This window comes from Monodelphis domestica, chromosome 3 (assembly GCF_027887165.1).
Source record: "Monodelphis domestica isolate mMonDom1 chromosome 3, mMonDom1.pri, whole genome shotgun sequence".
Lineage (NCBI taxonomy): Eukaryota > Metazoa > Chordata > Mammalia > Didelphimorphia > Didelphidae > Monodelphis > Monodelphis domestica.
Genome location: NC_077229.1, coordinates 12,339,431 through 12,357,996, shown reverse-complemented (window position 1 = coordinate 12,357,996; position 18,566 = coordinate 12,339,431). Strand labels below are relative to the sequence as shown.

The following is an 18,566-nucleotide window of genomic DNA, read 5'->3' as shown; positions in this document are numbered from 1 at the left end:
GTCTGCACCAAACTCAAGATTTAATTATCTGAGGAAATGGCCTTCAACAGGAATGTGCAGAAAAACGGACAGACCCCTGGGCTGTCCTAAGTCAAGCTAAGCGATCATTGGTATAGTTGAGACGCAGAAAAGTGATGTAAAACCGTCTATATAAGGCACATCACTACTACTCTCTTCCTCTTTTCCCTGGAGAGGCAACTCTGGCTGAGAGTGTGCTAGGCGTTTCGACATCTTGGAGTGTTGGTGGTGAGTTTGCCTTGAGCTGTGTAAACCTCAAATTTCCTTAGACTTATAAATGTTGGAAATTTCACCATTGGGATATTTCATACTTGGAAAATTTCTTACTGATAGTCTATTGGAATGGGAACCCCATTGGCATGGGAGGTTCCTTCTCTTCCCTTCTTAAGATTACTTTAGGACAGAAACCCTTTGCTGAACAATGGAAAGGACTTTGACCTATGCTTAAGCATAGAACAGGAATTTCTTTGAGTCTTGATTGATTTTAGAATTGATACAATGGAGATACTTGGAATAAATCTCCACCCTATTCATTCCTAATAGGATTGAGTAAGGGCTGCAGCCTAGATCAAAATTTAATTATTCCAATCTCTACCATACTCAAGTTAACAGGATTTAGAAAGGGCTGTAGCAAAGGAGTAAAGATTTAATCATTTGAAAATATGACCTTCAACAGACATGTGCAAAAGCCAGAAACCTCTGGGTGGTCCTGGGTTAAGCTAGAGCCTCCATTGGCACAGGGAAATTGATGAACAGTGATTGGTAGATGGGAGAACTGAGGGGAGGAACTTGGAGGGTTTTCCTTAAAGATAGGGGGTCTGAAGACTCGAGGGGGGGAGAGGAGTCTTGGTCGGTGTGGTTCCTGTGGGCTCTGAGAAGGCTTGCTCTGAAGGAACCTGAAGGTGGGGGCCTCTGAGACTGTTTCTCCATTTTGGTCACGTGAGTAATAGGGACTGATCTTTTTTCTTTGCCCCAGCTATCTAAGGGCTTGGGCCTTTTGGCCCAGCCTAAACAGAAGGGGTATTTAAGCCCTATTCCCTTCTCTCCCTTTTTCTCTCTCTCTATCTCTAATTCCTTTCTTACTCCTATTGTAATTAAACTCCAAAAAAGGCTGACGGCTAACTTGAGTTTTTCATTTAGGAATTACATAGCTGATTCCTTGGCGACCTTAAATTAATATATATCAGTCTTTTAAAGTGATTCCCTTGTTACATTGTGGCTGACCACACGGGAGTCTAAAGAATCCTCTCAATAAAACTTTTAAAATTCCTTGCCTTTTTACTATACTGTTTCACCACTTAGTCCTTTTTTTTTTTTAACAAAAAACTCGGCTTAAAGACACAGCTGCTAGAACACGTGAGTATAAAAAACTTTTTCTCTTTTCTCCTTAAGTTAAATTGGAATCAGCAGTTTTTTTCTTTTTCTTCCCTTTAATCTTAAGGGACAGCTGGGTAGCTCAGCGGATTGAGAGCCAGGCCTAGAGACAGAAGGTCCTGGGTTCAAATTGGACCTCAGATACTTCCCAGCTGTGTGACTCTGATAGTCAGAAAACAGCTGTTTTAAATCTCAGCAACAGGACTCTAAAGTCCTGGCTGGAAGAACTGTTTCTAAATATCCTTTAGAAATTTGAGGTTTACAGCTGATTCAGGTTCGGGCATCTGAGTTTAGCCCTTCTTTTTCTGCAGTTCCAGCTGACTCCTTCCTCCTTCATACTCCAAACCCTTACTTCCTTATCTCCTGATCTCCCTGCCCAATACTAGTCAGGTAGGAGGAGAGGGAGAAAAAAACTCTACTCCTTTTTCCTTCTCCTTAATCTCCTCCACTATCACTTAAAACATTGTAAAATATTCCAGCTGACTTTGGTATTTTATTATTTGGGATTTCCCCTGGCGACCACTTAAATTTAGATTTTTCAGTCTCAACCATAATTTAACCATTGTTAACATTATGTAAACTCAGAGCTACAATAACTTGCTCCCCAGAAGGTTCCTTATCGTTGGAAACACCTGAGGAATCATTAAATTTACTCCCTGAAACAGTTGAGAGCAATACCTACGGATATACCACAGTCTCTTTGGGCCACATCTTCTTCCTACGTAGGCCTACTTCAATCAGCTATTCCTGTGCAGAGTAGAACTAAATCTAGCCCAACTCCTTCCATTCCTCAATATCCCCTCTCAAAAGAGATAATAAAGGATATCATCCCTGTAATAAACTCATTAATTGACAAGGGACTAATAATCCCTTGTAAATCTGAATACAACATGCCCATCCTGACCATAAAAAACTAAAAAAACAAAAAGGGGACCTGATGGAATATTTAAAAATAGCAAATTCATCAAATACGTAGATGATCTCCTCTTGGCTTTAACAGATGCAGAAGCATGTCAGGAAGATAGTAAACACCTTCTTTTGGAATTGCACAAAAGAAGGCATAAAATCTCAAGGCAGAAGGTTCAGTGGTGTCTCCCTAAAGTAGAATGTTTGGGGTTCATCTTGACTGAAGGTGCCCTTTCTATTTCTCCAAAATGAATTGAAAATAATCAAAATTTAAGTGCTCCTATCACTAAGAAACAGTTTAAAGCAATTTTAGGAGCAACAGAGTTTTGTAGACAATGGATTCCTTGCTATGGGGAAATGACTAAAACCCTTATAGCACTAATAAGAGTTTTGGTCTCTGAAGCCCTCAAATCAGAGCCAGAAACCCTGTAAGCTCTATCGGATCTAAAACAGGATATCCTATCTGCCCCTGCTCTAGGCATTCCAGATTACAACAAGCCATTTACTTTGTATGTACATGAGTGAAGAGGGGTAGCTTCAGGTGTTTTAACTCACACTTTGGGGCCTTCTCAGAGCCCAACTACTTATTATTCTGCCCAACTGGACCCAGCAGCATCAGGAGCACCACCATGTCTTAGAGGAGTAGCTGCTACAGCCTCACTAGTGACAAAAACTGTTGATCTAGTATTAGAATGCCCATTAACAATTATGTGCCCACATGAAGTAGAAGCATTGTTGCTAAGGCACAGAACACAGGCCTTCTGGGATCAGAGAATTACAAATTATGAAATAACCTTTTAAATAGCGAAAATGTTACCTTGAAACAATGTAAAACCCTTAACCCTGCCACCTTGCTTCCAGATTTACCAACTACAGGAGAACCATTACACAGTCATGAAACACTAGTGTCCATCTCAGAAAAGCCTCAAGATAATCTCTTGGACATTCCCTTACACAATTCAGATCTGATCTTATTTAATGATGGTTCCTCTTTTATGAGGGATGGCATACCCTACACTGGAGCTGCTGTAGTCACAGAATTTGCCACTAAGTGGGCAGTTTCACTGCCCTCTAATATTAGCGCTCAAGGGGAAGAACTCATAGCTATGAAACATGCCTGTATAATTGCCAAGGATAAAAAGGCAACAATTTATATGGATTCTAGATATGCTTTTGGCATTTGTCACTCAGTCGGGATGCTATGGCTCCAGAGAGGATTTTTAACCTCAGCTGGAAAATCTATAGTTAGTGCAGAAATTATGAATGAAGTTCTTGCTGCTCTCCAGTTGCCGGAAGCCCTAGCTGTAGTTCATTGCTCTACCCTGTAACAAGGGAATCACTTTAAAAGACTGATATATATTAATTTAAGGTCGCCAAGGAATCAGCTATGTAATTCCTAAATGAAAAACTCAAGTCAGCCGTCAGCCTTTTTTGGAGTTTAATTACAATAGGAGTAAGAAAGGAATTAGAGATATAGAGAGAGAGAGAAAGGGGAGAGAAGGGAATAGGGCTTAAATACCCCTTCTGTTTAGGCTGGGCCAAAAGGCCCAAGCCCTTAGATAGCTGGGGCAAAGAAAAAAGATCAGTCCCTATTACTCACGTGACCAAAATGGAGAAACAGTCTCAGAGGCCCCCACCTTCAGCTTCCTTCAGAGCAAGCTTCCTCAGAGCCCAGGAACCACACCGCTCAAAAACTCAACCCCCCTCCTCGAGTCTCCAGACCCTCCTATCTTTAAGGAAAGCATCCAAGTTGCCTCCCCTCAGTCCTCACATCTACCAATCACTCTTCATCAATTTCCCTGTCAATGGAGGCTCTCGCTTAACCCAGGACCGCCCAGAGGTTTCTGGCTTTTGCACATGTCTGTTGAAGGTCATATTTTTCAAATGATTAAATCTTTACTCCTTTGTTACAGCCCTTTCTAAATCCTGTTAACTTGAGTAGGGTAGAGATTGGAATAATTAAATTTTGATCTAGGCTGCAGCCCTTACTCAATCCTATTAGGACTGAATAGGGTGGAGATTTATTCCAAGTATCTCCATTGTATCAATTCTAAAATCAATCAAGACTCAAAGAAATTCCTGTTCTATGCTTAAGCATAGGTCAAAGTCCTTTCCATTGTTCAGCAAAGGGTCTCTGTCCTAAAGTAATCTTAAGAAGGGAAGAGAAGGAACCTCCCATGCCAATGGAGTTCCCATTCCAATAGACTATCAGTAAGAAATTTTCCAAGTATGAAATATCCCAATGGTGAAATTTCCAACATTTATAAGTCTAAGGAAATTTGAGGTTTACAACCCATACAGGCAGCAATGACGTTGTCTCTAGGGGAAATAATCGAGCAGATGCCGCTGCAAAGCTAGCAGTCATAAAAGGGCCTGAATTAATTTTAACATTTACTATCAATGATATGTTGATGATGACTTAAGTTTACCACTTTCCTATAATAAGAAGGAAGTGGAAAAATGGAAGCAAAATAAATTAATGGACTATGGTGGGTGTCCTCTGGCTTATAGACCTTTTGAGCACCTACAGATAAGATTTCATAACAATGCCAAAGGATGAATATTATAAATTTTATCTACTCATAGTAGATCAACTGACCAGATGGCCGCAAGCATTTCCTGCGACGCAAGCCACAGTAGCGTTTGTTGCTAAGGTTTTTGAAAAGAAATTATTCCTTGCTTTGGCCTGCTAGCACATATTGATTCAGATAGAGGAAGTCATTTTACTGATGTTGTCTTAAATCAGATATATGCTTACTTGGAGATAACTCCAAAATTCCATGTTCCATATCATCCCCAGACCTCAGGCAAAGTTTAAAGAATGAACAGAGAACATAAAAATATGATTGGCAAATTATGCACTGAGACACATTTAAAATGGCCTGAAAATTCTTCCTCTCACCCTATTTTATCTTAGATGCAGACCTAGAGGAGACCTACACATCTCTCCATTTGAGATACTTTATGGACATCCACCTACACAGGCTAAGCCTTTATCCCCTGCATATATATTAATATTAGGGGGATATAGTACTATTGCTTCCTATGTATAGGAATTACAGCAAAAACTGCATGAACTTCCTAAATCCGGAGCTACAGTACAATCCGGACCACTAGACTTTTCAGTTCATGACCTGAACCCAGGAGACAAGGTGTATATTAAGAATTTCCAGCATACTGGAGCTACTCAACTTTCCTGGGAAGGGCTATTCCAAATATTGTTAACTACTCCAACATCTATACCTGCATTGGAAATAATAATCCATTGACAAGTGGATGCTGTTTTTTAACACATTTAATTCCTGAATTTTTTTTCTCTTCTCTTTTTCCTTATTTTATTATTGCTTTTCTTTTACATTGATTACCATATTTGATTTTTCCCTTTTCTCATTTCTTGTGCTTAAGATACATACAATCAATATTAATGTTTATTCTACAATAATATAAGTTTAAATGTATATATACTTGCTATAATATTAATGCATACCCAAACAGCTTTAGTCTGTGGGAATCTGACATTTATTGATAATTGTTATGGGACTGTGATTAATGTCTGTGTCTGATTCTAGGAAACGGGATCAAAAAAGGAGCACAGAATTCACTTGAATAGTGCCAAAAAAGCACACAAGTCAAAAAAAAAAAAAGAAGAGATCAATCCAGGTAGGATTGATACACTTCTAAGCCAATACAATGGACTTAAAACTAGCAAACTAGCGTGAGACTCAAGATTGCGATGGTTGACATACGTTAAGACAAAGGCCTTCCTTGTATTGTGAACCTTAAAAATTCCCAGACCCTACTTTATAAGATTGGATTAAGACCATTCCCCAGTTGGGCAGTGAACTCTACTTAGATCAGGCATGTGAGACCTCTACTCCACCCCTACTTAAGTCTGCCTTAGGGGAAGATAAAGTTGTAAACTCTTTTCTGAACAATGAAAAGTACTTAAACCCATACTTATAGTAAGAAAAAAGTTCTTTAAGCCATGCCTATTTTAGGACTAATACAAAAAGGGTGATAAGTACCTATAAAGGTCAGACAACTTGTGAACTTACAAATAGCAAAGAGGTGAGAACTTACTCAGAGATTCTAGTCTACTCAGGTGTGAATTACTCAAAAGATTAGTCCACTCAGGTGTGAACTAATAATGGTCTTGTCCTTTGAAAAACGTGTACTGTGATTGGTAGATATAAGGACTTAGGGGAGGTGACATAGGAAAAAAATGCCCTTTAAAAAGGAGCTCAGATTCATTCAGAGGGACATTCTGATTGAGGATTGAGCTGGTGGAGGCAGCTGGGATGATGCTGGCCTGGGGTCTCTGAATCCTCGCTTGAACAGATCTTATGGTGAGTGATTAAGGACTGACTGATCTTTCTCTTAAGGCTTAGGCCTGGGTTGGCCAACGCTGCCCTGAGCTGGCCTATCCTTTTCTCATTATTTCCTTTTTTCTCTCTTTCTATCCTTTTCTTTCATTCCACATTGTATTATTAATTAAATTCTCTATAAAACCCAGTTGACTTGGGTATATTCATAATTGGGAATATTTCCCTGGCAACCACCTTATATTTGACTTAAAAACAAGACACTGTAGTGAAAACATATTTTCTGTGGTCACAAATTTACCCATCCACTCTTATATCTACTACAATTTAGTTCTTCCACTATTTTAATCATTACAGTTTATAACCTCAACTATTTTACTTATTACAGTTTATGGCTCCCACTCTTTTAAATCTCACAGTATCCACACTCTTTGTGAAAATACTTACAGACAACTATCAAAGTGTAGCTATTATCCTGGCTCCCTCTATCCATGACAATGAAGGTAAGATCAGACCAGGGAATGACACTTCCCTATCAAAATAAAAATCTGGTCCTTTTTTCTCTCGTATAGTATGGAAAATTCCTGTAGCATTGGCTGCAAATGGGTAAGTGAAATATTACTTCACTCTGTTCCACAGACTTGTGGGATTAGAAATTACTTTAATTGGACCCTAATACAAGGGCCTGTTAGAAATTTATTCTTGCTTACTCAAAATTTTGTATACATAGATTTTTGATATTTAGATACTGCTTTTGAATTCTTCTTTTAAAAATATATATAATATACATATATATAAATATATGTAAAAATAAAATAAAAGGGTTTAATTTTTCTTCCATTATTTTTTTTTACTTTTTACTTTTGTTTTTTGTTTTTGTTTTGTGGTTTTTTAAAAATTGGCTCACACACCCCCATAACTAAACCTTGCATCCTGAGCTGAACTGGGTGTTTTTGAACACCTTCTTCAGGGAGGATTGATTGTATTTTCATAAAATCCAAGATTTGAAATTTTTGTTTGAGAAAGATCTTCAAGGAAGAAGCTTGCTAACTCCTAAATCCAAATAACGACCTGTTGCAGAAAGATGCCAGAATACCTACACTACATCAAGAAGATCAAGAATGAACTTTGGGTGTGGTTGATTGAACATGTATTTGAATGTATACTTCTATGCCAAAAAGGGACTGCCCCCTAATTGGTTTCGTCAATGAGCTCAACAAACATTGGTTTGCTGTCTTTCTTTCTTTCTATTTCCTTATTGGACTTTGATAGAGAAATTGGCAAATCAGAAACAGTTGACAGACCCCTGGGCTGTCCTAAGCGAAGCTTAGGCTACAATTGGGCAGAAGAGATGCAGGAAAATGAGGTAGGGGGCTTGGAAAGAGGTAGTGAGTCCCTGGTATATAATCGGTCCTACAAGGTACATCATAAAGACAGCTGTCAAGCTAAATCTGAATGTCTCCTTCCCAAATCCAGCTAATTCCCTCACTCCTAATTTTAATACTATTGGGCTAAGGAATACTAAGAACAGGTGCAAAAGGCAAAGGGAGAGAGCCAGGCTCCTGAGCAGGAATCCATGACCCTCCCATGTCAGTAGAGTCTTGAAATTCTGCTGAGATGTTTCCTTGACGGAACAACTTACTAGCAGTGGTCTCAGGATAAGACTCAGGTAAAACCTCTATTTGGCTCTTGGCAAGATCCCCAGCAAGGAAATTCTTCCTGACTCTTTGGGATCTCCATTCAAAAGTCCAGAATTCTCCATGGAGATTTGCCAAATCTTCTCTTCTCTCCCAGCATCCTCTGCTCTTAAAGATCTTTGCTTTTAGTAATGTCAGGCCCGCCTTTATATAAGTCAACTTAACACCAACCCCCAAGAACAACCTCATGCCCAGCAGTCCACTTTCCCTGAACTGCCAGCCTTAAGTGCTCAACCCACTGTCAGCCACTAAGTCTCCAGTCATCATCTAACACCCAGCAACTCACCCTGACTCAGCAGAATGCTCTGACTGAGACATCTTTCTGCCCCCTTGCCTCTTCAAGACAGAAGGAGAGATTAAGAAAACTCATTTAACACTATCCTGACAACAGTCATTTCCTGAAGTCAATTTCATATACTGATTTAGGACTGAATATTGGCTACATTTCTCTGCAGTTTCATCAAATTCACAGCCACTCTTTACTTTTATATTTACCTGGATGTCAGAGTCACAGATTTCTCTCAAAATGAAGTCATGGGGAACCCCATTCATGCATCTTTGGGGGCCAGATCCTTCCACAAAATGTCTCAGCTTTGTAGACATCTCCTTCACTTCAAAATTAGTCTCTGCCTTTCACAAAAACAAATTATGATATAAACACAGAAGGAAGTAGGACACACACACACACACACACACACACACACACACACACACACACACACAGAGTAATATAAGTTCTTTCCTCTGATGGCAGAAAGTAAAATGATTTTTATTCTATTTTCCCAAGCAAAAAAAAGTTTGTAAACTTAAACAAGCAGAGCCAATCTTTGGATACTCCATTTGGTCATATCTGCAAGATGATTTTAGAAATACTTTCACATATAATAACAATAAAACCTTACAATAAACACAACCTCAGACACAGGGAAGACTAAGATACTCATCATACTTCACAACTCAAGTTCTGAGTTTGACTACTACTCAAACCCTGTGTCTGAGCATACTTTGTCCTCCATATTGGATAGTCTTTCTCCACTGCCCTTTCCATCTTTCCTAAAAGTCATTCATCTATTGTTAGAATTTTTTGAAACTCAGCTAACCTTCTAGATATTCTGTTCTCATCATTTTGGATAACTATCACATGGTCATTCTTGGCAAAATTTGTATGCTAAGCAGAAAAATGACTTCTCTCTTTTTAAATCTTATGCAGCAATTTTCAAAATGGAACAAATTTCTTCTTTCTCTCTATATATGCAAAGATATTATGCATTCAATTTGGAATCATGGCCAACAGGCTTTAAAAGAATGCATGCCCTTTGATCCAGCAACACCACTACTAGGTTTGTACACCAAAAGGATAATAAAAAAAGGGTTGTACAAAAATACTCATATTCCCACTTTTTGTGGTCGATGAAATTGGAAAATGAGGAGATATCCCTTGATTGAGAAATGACTGAACAAACTGTGATGTGATGGTGATAGAATACCACTATTCTGTAAGGAATGACGAATTGGAGGATTTTTATATGAACTAGAAGAACCTCCATGAACTGATGCAAAGTGAAATGAGCAGAAACAAGAGAACATTGAACACTGAAAGTGAAATCTTGTGGAATGATCCAATTTAGTGAAGTTTCCTACTAGTCGTACTGTAATGACACAGGATAATCCTGAGGGACTCATGAGAAAGAAAGCTATCCACATTGAGGCAAAGAACTGTGGGAGTAGAAAAGCAGAAGAAAAGCATATGACTAATCACCTGTATATATGGGTACTAGGAGTGTGAAAAGTCCTACTACTTTTAAGATTATAACGGTATTATCCTTTATGATTATTTTAATAACGTTAATCTTAAAGTTAAAAGTCAAAAATATAGTTTGTATTATAAGAATTATAAATGTTAGCTAAAAAAATAAACTTTAGGTTGGCATGAAATCTTCTTTACAGAAATCTTGAATTTAAGTCTACCACCCAAGTTTAGCCAAGAAATTTCACAGACTGTATTAATCTTACATATTACATTTTTCAATTAAAGAATAACAAAGAAACCATGAGGAGTTTTCAGAGCAATTATATCAAATAATTAATCCTTATGCCAGGATGAGTTCTAACTAAAAGGAAATCAAATAATACTTGTGAGATGAAATATATTCTCTGCATGTGATTCCTGGAAAAATTTCTGCTCTAAACACCTGATTGATAAGATTTGCCATTAGAGGGAAGAGCTTTTGAGACAGTCACTAACATTTTCAGTCTTGAGTTCAGTTATAGTCGTCTGATGGGTCTTTGATCATGAAGCTGGTAATCCACCATTCCAGAGAAAAGTCACAAGTTACTGAAGAATATGATCTGGAACAGTTACAGATGGAGACTTTGGCAGAACTCAAAGGGGGTGATTCTAAGCACATCTGTGTGAATTCCTTTTTGCCTCATTTGAGAAGTTGTACTAATCTAAAGTTTCCGAGAGAGAGAGAGAGAGAGAGAGAGAGAGAGAGAGAGAGAGAGAGAGAGAGAGAGAAGAGAGAGAGAGAGAGAGAGAGAGAGAGAGAGAGAGAGAGAGAGAGAGAGAGAGAGAAGAGAGAGAGAGAGAGAGAGAGAGAGAGACAGAGAGAGAGAGAGAAAGAGAGAGAGAGAGGAGAGAGAGAGAGACAGAGAGAGAGAGAGAGAGAGAGAGAAAGAGAGAGAGAGAGAGAGAGAGGAGAGAGAGAGAGAGAGAGAGAAGAGAGAGAGAGAGAGAGAGAGAGAAAGAGAAGAGAGAGAGAGAGAGAGAGAGAGAGAGAGAAAGAGAGAGAGAGAGAGAGAGAGAGAGAGAGAGAGAGAGAGAGAGAGAGAGAGAGAGAGAGAGAGAGCGAGCGAGCATGAGAGAGAGAGCATGAGAGAGAATGAGAGAATTAATTTAAACTGCTGTGTCTCAGTCTGAGCCAGTCAGTAGTTAAAGGCCTTGACCAAAGTGGCCTTTCTGAGTCTAAAGGAAAGGGAGTCAGTCTCATCACTCACCATGAGAAGGTCTCCAAGGAAGCTCCAGTCCTCCACTGAACTCAATCTCCTGAACTAAGTTCAGACTTCAATTCCACTCTGAACTGAATTGCCTGAACTGACTTTTTTAGCTTCCTTTTAAAAAAATTTTCTCTTATGTCACCTCCCCTAAATTTTCATGTGTACCAATCACAGTAGACACTTTTTTCCAGGACTGCCCATTCCTAGTTCTCACCACTCTTTAGTTCTCACCTTCTCTGGATAGATTATATCTTCTGAGGTACTTCACACTTGTTTGTTAAGCTTACCTTTTGTGAGTTACTTGACCTTTTTGTGATTAATTTAACCTTTATAGGTACTTAACACCCTTTTGTATTAGATCTAAAAATAGACTTAACTTAGAATTCTAGCTTCACTATAAGTTATGCTTTAAGTACTTTCATTGTTCAATCAGAAGTTTACAACTTTATCTTCTCCTAAAGTATGTCTAAGTATGGGTGGAGTAATGTACAGTTCCCAAGACATTCCTGATTTTTGTTAGACCAAGTATCTCCATTGTTACAATAAGGAAATAGCTAAATCAAATCTTCTAAAGTACAGTCTGAGTAGTTTTTAAGATTCACAACAAGAAACAGGGAACCAAAGAAGAAAATATCCTAAAGAGGAGACCTATTCCTGTCTGAGAATAGAGGGTTTTTGAACCTCAAAGAACTACCTGTGACATCTGAAATCTGAGATGGAGTTGTTCAACACTGAGGATGGACAACTATATTGCAAAAAAGCCTGATATTAGTTAATGTTGTCAACTGCTACTGAATGACCTTTGCTTTCTGGATTACTCTCTCTGTACACACATTTCTTCTGTTTACACGCTGAGAGGATAAGCAGAAGATTGAAGACCATCATAATAACACCTTAGGCTAAACCCACAACAAATGGTCCAATATTTAATCTTCATTTCTCTAAGAAAAAGAAATTTGTGTGATGAAACTTTCTGGTTTTCCTTGGTCTGATGATTTTTTGAACAACACTTGTGCTCTTTCATTTGATTCTTTTAGAATTTTCTCCTGTTTTTTTCTTGCTGACAATTCTCCCTTGAGTGACCTGTACAATCAGAACCTTCATAAGGTACCTCATTAAGAAATGAGATTTTTGCCAAGTCTGCGATGTGATTTTCTTCTTTCTAATTTGGCGGCATAAAGACACAGTTAAAGAAACCCCAGGGGGCAGTTAAGTAGCTCAGTGGATGGAGAGTCAGTTCTAGAGAAGGGAGTTCCTGGGTTAAAATCTGGTCTCAAACATTTCTAAGCTGTATGACCCTGGGCAAGTCATTTCACCCTCACTGTGTGACCCTCACTGTATGACCCTTACTGCTCTTCTGCCTTGGAAATGATACACAGTATGTGCACTGCAATCAGGTTCTTCACTGGAAAATGATTTAACTCATGTTTTCTCTTTCACCATCCTGCCCATGGTAAAGGATGCTGCTCTAATAACTGGACATTTTCAGAAGACATCTTTGCCCTCACACAAGCCCTCCCAGACAGATGGGAATCCCTCCCTCTAAGGATGGAAGCAGGAGGGTGCTGAGCCCTGAACCTCTGAAGCCTACTCTGGGCCACCAACAGCCACAGCATCCTGCTCAACTCAGCCTGCTGGCTGCTGGTGTCTCACAGCAGCTGCTGCCCATTGAAGGGAGCCCAGCATCCTCCACACTGTCTGTGCCCTGGAGGAGAGCTTGCCGGGTTCACTTCATTCCCATAAAGCTGATCATCAGGTGTATTTATCTATGTGTGGTCCTACACTATAAACTATATTGCAAAGAAGCCTGATATTAGTTAATGTTGTCAACTGCTAATGGATGACTGACGCCTCCAAACTGGCCATGGCAGCTTCCTCATTCTCAGGGAGCCTCTCGTGCCCTGAAATGGTGTCACCGTCCTGGCAGGTTTCTGTCCTCCCTGACCAGCTCCTGTAATGGCTGCCTGAAGTCAGTGAAAGCATCCAGAAGCTCCAGTTCTAGGGATTCTGGTAACTAGAGATGTCACACTCCAGGGTGGATGAATGAATGGCAGCGCCTGGGCCTGTCTGGCTGGAACCTGGGCTGCTCATTCAAGCAGGGGCGACCCAGGCTGGAAAACCCGAGAACACAGTGGATGTGGGGGCAGCCAGGGCTGACTCTGGAGCTCACCCTGAGGACAAGCAGTGATGGCGCCCCTGGAGGCCTGGCAAAGACACAGTTCTTAGTTCTACTGTATTCCAGTGTGGGGGAGCTTGGCCAGGACTGGGGAGGGGCTGCACTCAGCTGGGATCGATGGATCTATGCTCTTCATGGCCAGGGAGGTGGCGCTCGGATCTCCCATTGGGACACACACATGGACACACACTCACAGACTGTCCCCTCCGCCCAGCACACACTTTTACAGCCCCACACAGGACCTCTACCAGTCCTGGCTTGTTGCACATGCGCACCTGCTTTCGGCCACACTCCCAGGCTCACTCACCCGGAAAGGGTACATCCGGGTCTTCCCCTTTCCCGGGAGTTACGGAGCAGAAAGTCTCAGCTGTCAGAGCACGGAGCCCCAGGGAGCCCCGGCCTCCCACCCCACCGCCAGCACCACTGACTCCCTCCCCTCCTCCTCTCACCTAGCAAAGATCCTAGAAGCACAGCAGGAAACCTTCCAGGAGCTGAGATCGGCCAGATGAGTTCCCAGCATGCCCAGGATGCTGCCCCGCTGGGGAGGAGCCGAGAATAGGAAGTCAGGGAACCGGCTCTCTGGGAAATGGAGTCCTCTGGGGGGTGGAGGGCGCCGAGGCCCAAGACCAGCACAGGCATTCTGGGAAATGGAGTCCTCCTGTCTAGGGCAAACCATGTAGAGGCTCGATGTGGGAAGGGTCATAAAGGAATTGTTCCCTAACCTGGGGGGCTACAGCCTTCTCCCCTCACCCCCATTTCCCCTACCTGCCCAGCCCTGCTGCTTCTTCAGCTGCCTCAGGCTACAGTCTGGCACACAGTAGGTGCATCATTCATTGACTGATCAGTCAATGGATCTCTGCTCTCCCAGGGCCTATTGGGGGTGGCTCTTGGATTCCACGTTCTGACAGAGAAGGAAACTGAGGCAGACAGTTCATGGGCAGGCCCAGCCGCTGCGCCCCCCTTCCCCCCCCCCCCCCATCTCTCTGAACTTTCTGCTACTCCTTCTGCTTTGAGGGTGTCAACATGGAATTTAGGAATCCCAAACTTGTGGCCTAGTGGGATCTGATGAACCCCAATTTTCAGATTTAGCTTGTAGATTGGAGACCCCAAAGCTTGTACTTGTTCCCTTTTCCCATGGGAACCTATCCTGAAGGGAATCCCAAGTTAGCAGTTTCAGACTGAGTGGGAGACCCTCAAGGAAATGACAATCCTGGTTGGGTGAGGTAAGCTTATGCTGAGGACCCTCTTTGTCTTAGGTCATCTCCGCTATTGTATTAGAACCTTTCCCCAGAAGATCCACACCTGAGCAGGAACCATCCTTTAGTATCTATTGTAAGCAGCCCCTTCTCTTCCACCCTAGCCTCTAGCTATGATTCCTTTCCCAGGCTTGATTGTATCATGTTGGCATAGTTTGAACACTCCCATTTTCCTTGTAGCTATAGTGATGACAATCATCTTTCCTTGTCCCTGGATCCAAATGGTAGAGAGGTTCCCCAAATTCTTTTGCTCCTTGGAGTTGTCATTTAGCTTTGGGATAACATCCCGAGGCCAGAGTTTGCACCCTGGAAAGGTTGTGGCGCCACTCTGAGTAAAGGGCCAAATTGGACTTATTCCTATCCTGATTAAAGATTTGGTTTTTCTGACTATTTAATAGTTCTGTGTTATTTACAAGTTAACACTACTGAGAAATTTACTGAAGAATAATTTAGAGAGAACAGAAAAGTGAAAAAGCTGAAGAAAATGAGAATACTTGTCTAACCTTTGTCAACTAGAAAAAAAAAAGCAGAACTATTAAATAGTCAAAATCACTCTTTAATCAAGGGAAATGGGGTTAGCGCTACTCCAGACTGCACGCCCTGGTCACTGACCCCTGGGAGTGCCACCGACTCAGGATGGACTCCAGGGGACAAAAGAACTTGGGGAACCTTTATACCATTCTAGATGGGGGTGGGGGGGAAGGGTTAAGAATTGGAGGGACAGTTGACTGACTTTACAATGGTAAGAAAGGAAAATGTGGAGTTCCAGACAGGAATAGCAGTGAGGGGCTGATGCCCCACAATGGACACAAAAGGGAAAGACCCAGCCCAGGGCTGGGCTACCTTGGTAATGGACCTTAGCCTAGGGGGGAAACCATTGGGACAAAAGAGATGCTTAATATTGGATGGGAGTAGCCATTCCCACCCAAACTACCAGGAAGTTCACTGTCTGGTGAAGAGGGACCTTCCCTCAGGGGGAAACCTCTCCTGTGACAAGGTCAAAACCTTGGGTTTCTACACTCAAACTAAATTGGGGATCTCTAGATTTCCATATTAACACCTTTGTGGTTGTCCAATTGTAATAATTAAAATTAAATTATCACGCTGTTAATAGCTTTTGTTAATAACAATTTAATTTAATCAAAGTAGTGATAGTCAAGAGAGTGAAATGTGGGGAAGAGCTAGAGAGCAGCTTAGCTAAATACCCTCATTACTGTTCTGATGGACTGAAGCTCTCCACCATCACTTGTCCCTTCAGGTTCCAACCTCCAGTCAGGCGAGTGTGCCAGTGGGAGAGCAGGGCCTTGGCCTCCCCTTTATAAGCAGTTTTCTCCACCCACTGGCTAAACTTGTTAACTTCCCCCAATACTTAACACCTTCTAATACAAGAGAAAGCTAAAAGTTAACTTGTTAACTAACCCCAATACTTGAAGCCTTCTAATACAAGAGAAAGCTAATCACAGGTGGGTCACTGACCTCCCCCACTTAAGGATAAGCGGGGTGTACACATGCTTCTGGTGATTACATCTAAACTTGGGCAGGGGAAGAGTTAACCCCATCTTCACATGAGCTGGGATTCCTGTAGACTTGGAGGGCCTCTGGGGGCCCTGTACCCCCTTTACAGTTTCACAGCATAGCAAAGAGGCAAATATGTACTAGAGGATAATGTCTGCATGACCTACATCATATTACTACCTTCCTAGAGAAGGGGGAAGAGGGAGAGAGAGAACATCGAGTGCAAAATGTCAGAAAACTAACACCAGAAATTGTGTCCACATGTCACGTGGAAAAGAGAAAAAGATAAAAGTCAAGAAAGAGTCAGTGCTCTCCCCATTGTTCTTATTCCCTTAGAGGAGCTGCTGTTCAAAGGAAAATTCTGTGTTCAGGCTTCCTTCCCGATTGATGAGAGAAAACTCAGGAAAGAGACTTTGAAGCACTTTAGCAAAAGATGCCAAAGTAGCACCAGGTGGATGGACAGGATCATAATTACATCATTAGAGATTGGGAAGAGATTCAAGATGGAGCCAGATTTCTGTGATAACTTGTGGAATGAGTTGGACACAATTAGGCTGGGTTCAAGTCAGTCAAAGGTGTAGGGGGGTACCCTTGTGTTTCAGTTCTACCCAATGGCCAATAGGTGAAAGGGAAAGGTAGGACAGCAGATGATCCCAAAGCTGCAGATGGGACGAAGCCTTTTCAATTTAGTGACTGACAAGCAGGACTGGGAGCTGCATACCTTTCAATGGTGCCTCAGCTCCACCTTGGGGAAGGAAGTTGGCCATGTGTCCCCAGTTTCTCTCTTCCTCAGGGACCAGGCCATGACTCTGCCCCTGAGCAGCTCTCAGCCCCTGGTGGTGACTGAGCCAGTGATGGACCAGAGCAGGACAGCTCAGAGGTTTGGTCTCGCTTTCCCATAGGCCTGGACCACTGTGTGACTGTAGCTGCCATCATGGGACTGACAGTAACCATCAGCCCAAACGTCAGTGGGCCCTACAGTATTCTACAACCATTTCCAGACGCCGTTAAAGTATTTACAAAAGAACCATTAAGACCTCTAACCATCTAACCTCTAATCATCAATTTCAACATTTATTACTGCACCAATTCTAGCCCTAACCATCTGAACACCCCTACCCATACCCTAAATGATTTAAACCTAGGACTTTTATGTATTTTAGCCCTATCAGTATTATCCGTTTATTCAATTTTATGGTGACGATGAGCATCAAATTCTAAATATGCTCTTATTGGAGCCTTACAAGCTGTAGCCCAAACAATTTCACATGAAGTCACATTAGCTATTATTTTACTTTCAATTATATTAATTAACTGCTCTTTTGCATGAAAAAATTTAATAATTACCCAAGAAAATATATGATTAATTAAAACTGCATGACCCCTGACTATAATATGATATATTTCCACACTAGCTGAAACAACCGAGCTCCTTTTGATTTAACAGAAGGAGAATCAGAATTAGTATCAGGTTTTAATGTTGAATAAGCTGCAGGGCCATTTCCCATATTTTTTAGCAGAGTATACAAATATTATTGCAATAAATGCTATAACAACCATCCTTTTTTTTGGCCCACCGTTAAGCCACAATTTTCCACATATCAGCACTATTAATTTTATAATAAAAACAATATTATTAACACCAGCCTTTTTATGAGCAGGAGCATCATACCCCCAATTTCGATATGATCAACTAATACATTCATTATGAAAAAAATTTTGTACCTATTACTCTAGCATTATGTTTATTTTTATTTCTATTCCAATTGCATTATCAAGTATCCCCCCACAAATATGAGAAATGTTTAACAAAAGAATTATCTTGATAGGATAAATTATAGGGGTTTAAATCCCTTTATTTCTAGAATATGAATTGAACCTACATCTAAGAACTCAAAATTCTATGTGTTTCCTTTACACCATATTCTAGTAAGGTCAGCTAACTAAGCTATTGAGCCCATACCCGAAAATGTTGGATTACATCCTTCCCATACTAATGTCTCCATATGTATTAACCATTGTTTCGCTCAGCTTATTAAGAGGCACTTCAGTGACTCTAGTTAGTAACCACTGGTTAACTGCCTGAATAGGATTAGAAATGAATACACTAGCTATTATTCCATTAGTAACTTACCCCCATCATACACAAAATACAGAATCAGCTGTTAAACATATATGTATATATATACATATGTATGAACATATATACATAGTAATATATTTTTTTTGTTTGAGGGTTTGGGTTTTCCCTAATACTAGAATAAGTCTTAGCTTGGAGGATGGGGGAATATAGTTCAGTTTGGAA

At 40.9% G+C, this 18,566-nt stretch overlaps 1 protein-coding gene across 1 annotated transcript in view; it reads right to left on the bottom strand.

Moving 5' to 3' along the window:
* LOC100024342 (zinc finger protein 420-like) overlaps window positions 1–14,129 on the bottom strand; it is a 67,917-nt gene extending 53,788 nt beyond the window's left edge. Inside the window, exons 1-2 of the mRNA XM_056820919.1 lie at window positions 13,940–14,129; window positions 8,813–8,943 (exon numbers count right to left, since the gene is read on the bottom strand). Of these exons, the coding sequence (XP_056676897.1) occupies window positions 8,813–8,943; window positions 13,940–14,129 (321 nt within the window). The remainder of the gene's footprint in view (window positions 1–8,812; window positions 8,944–13,939) is intronic.
* Window positions 14,130–18,566: the final 4,437 nt, after the last annotated feature.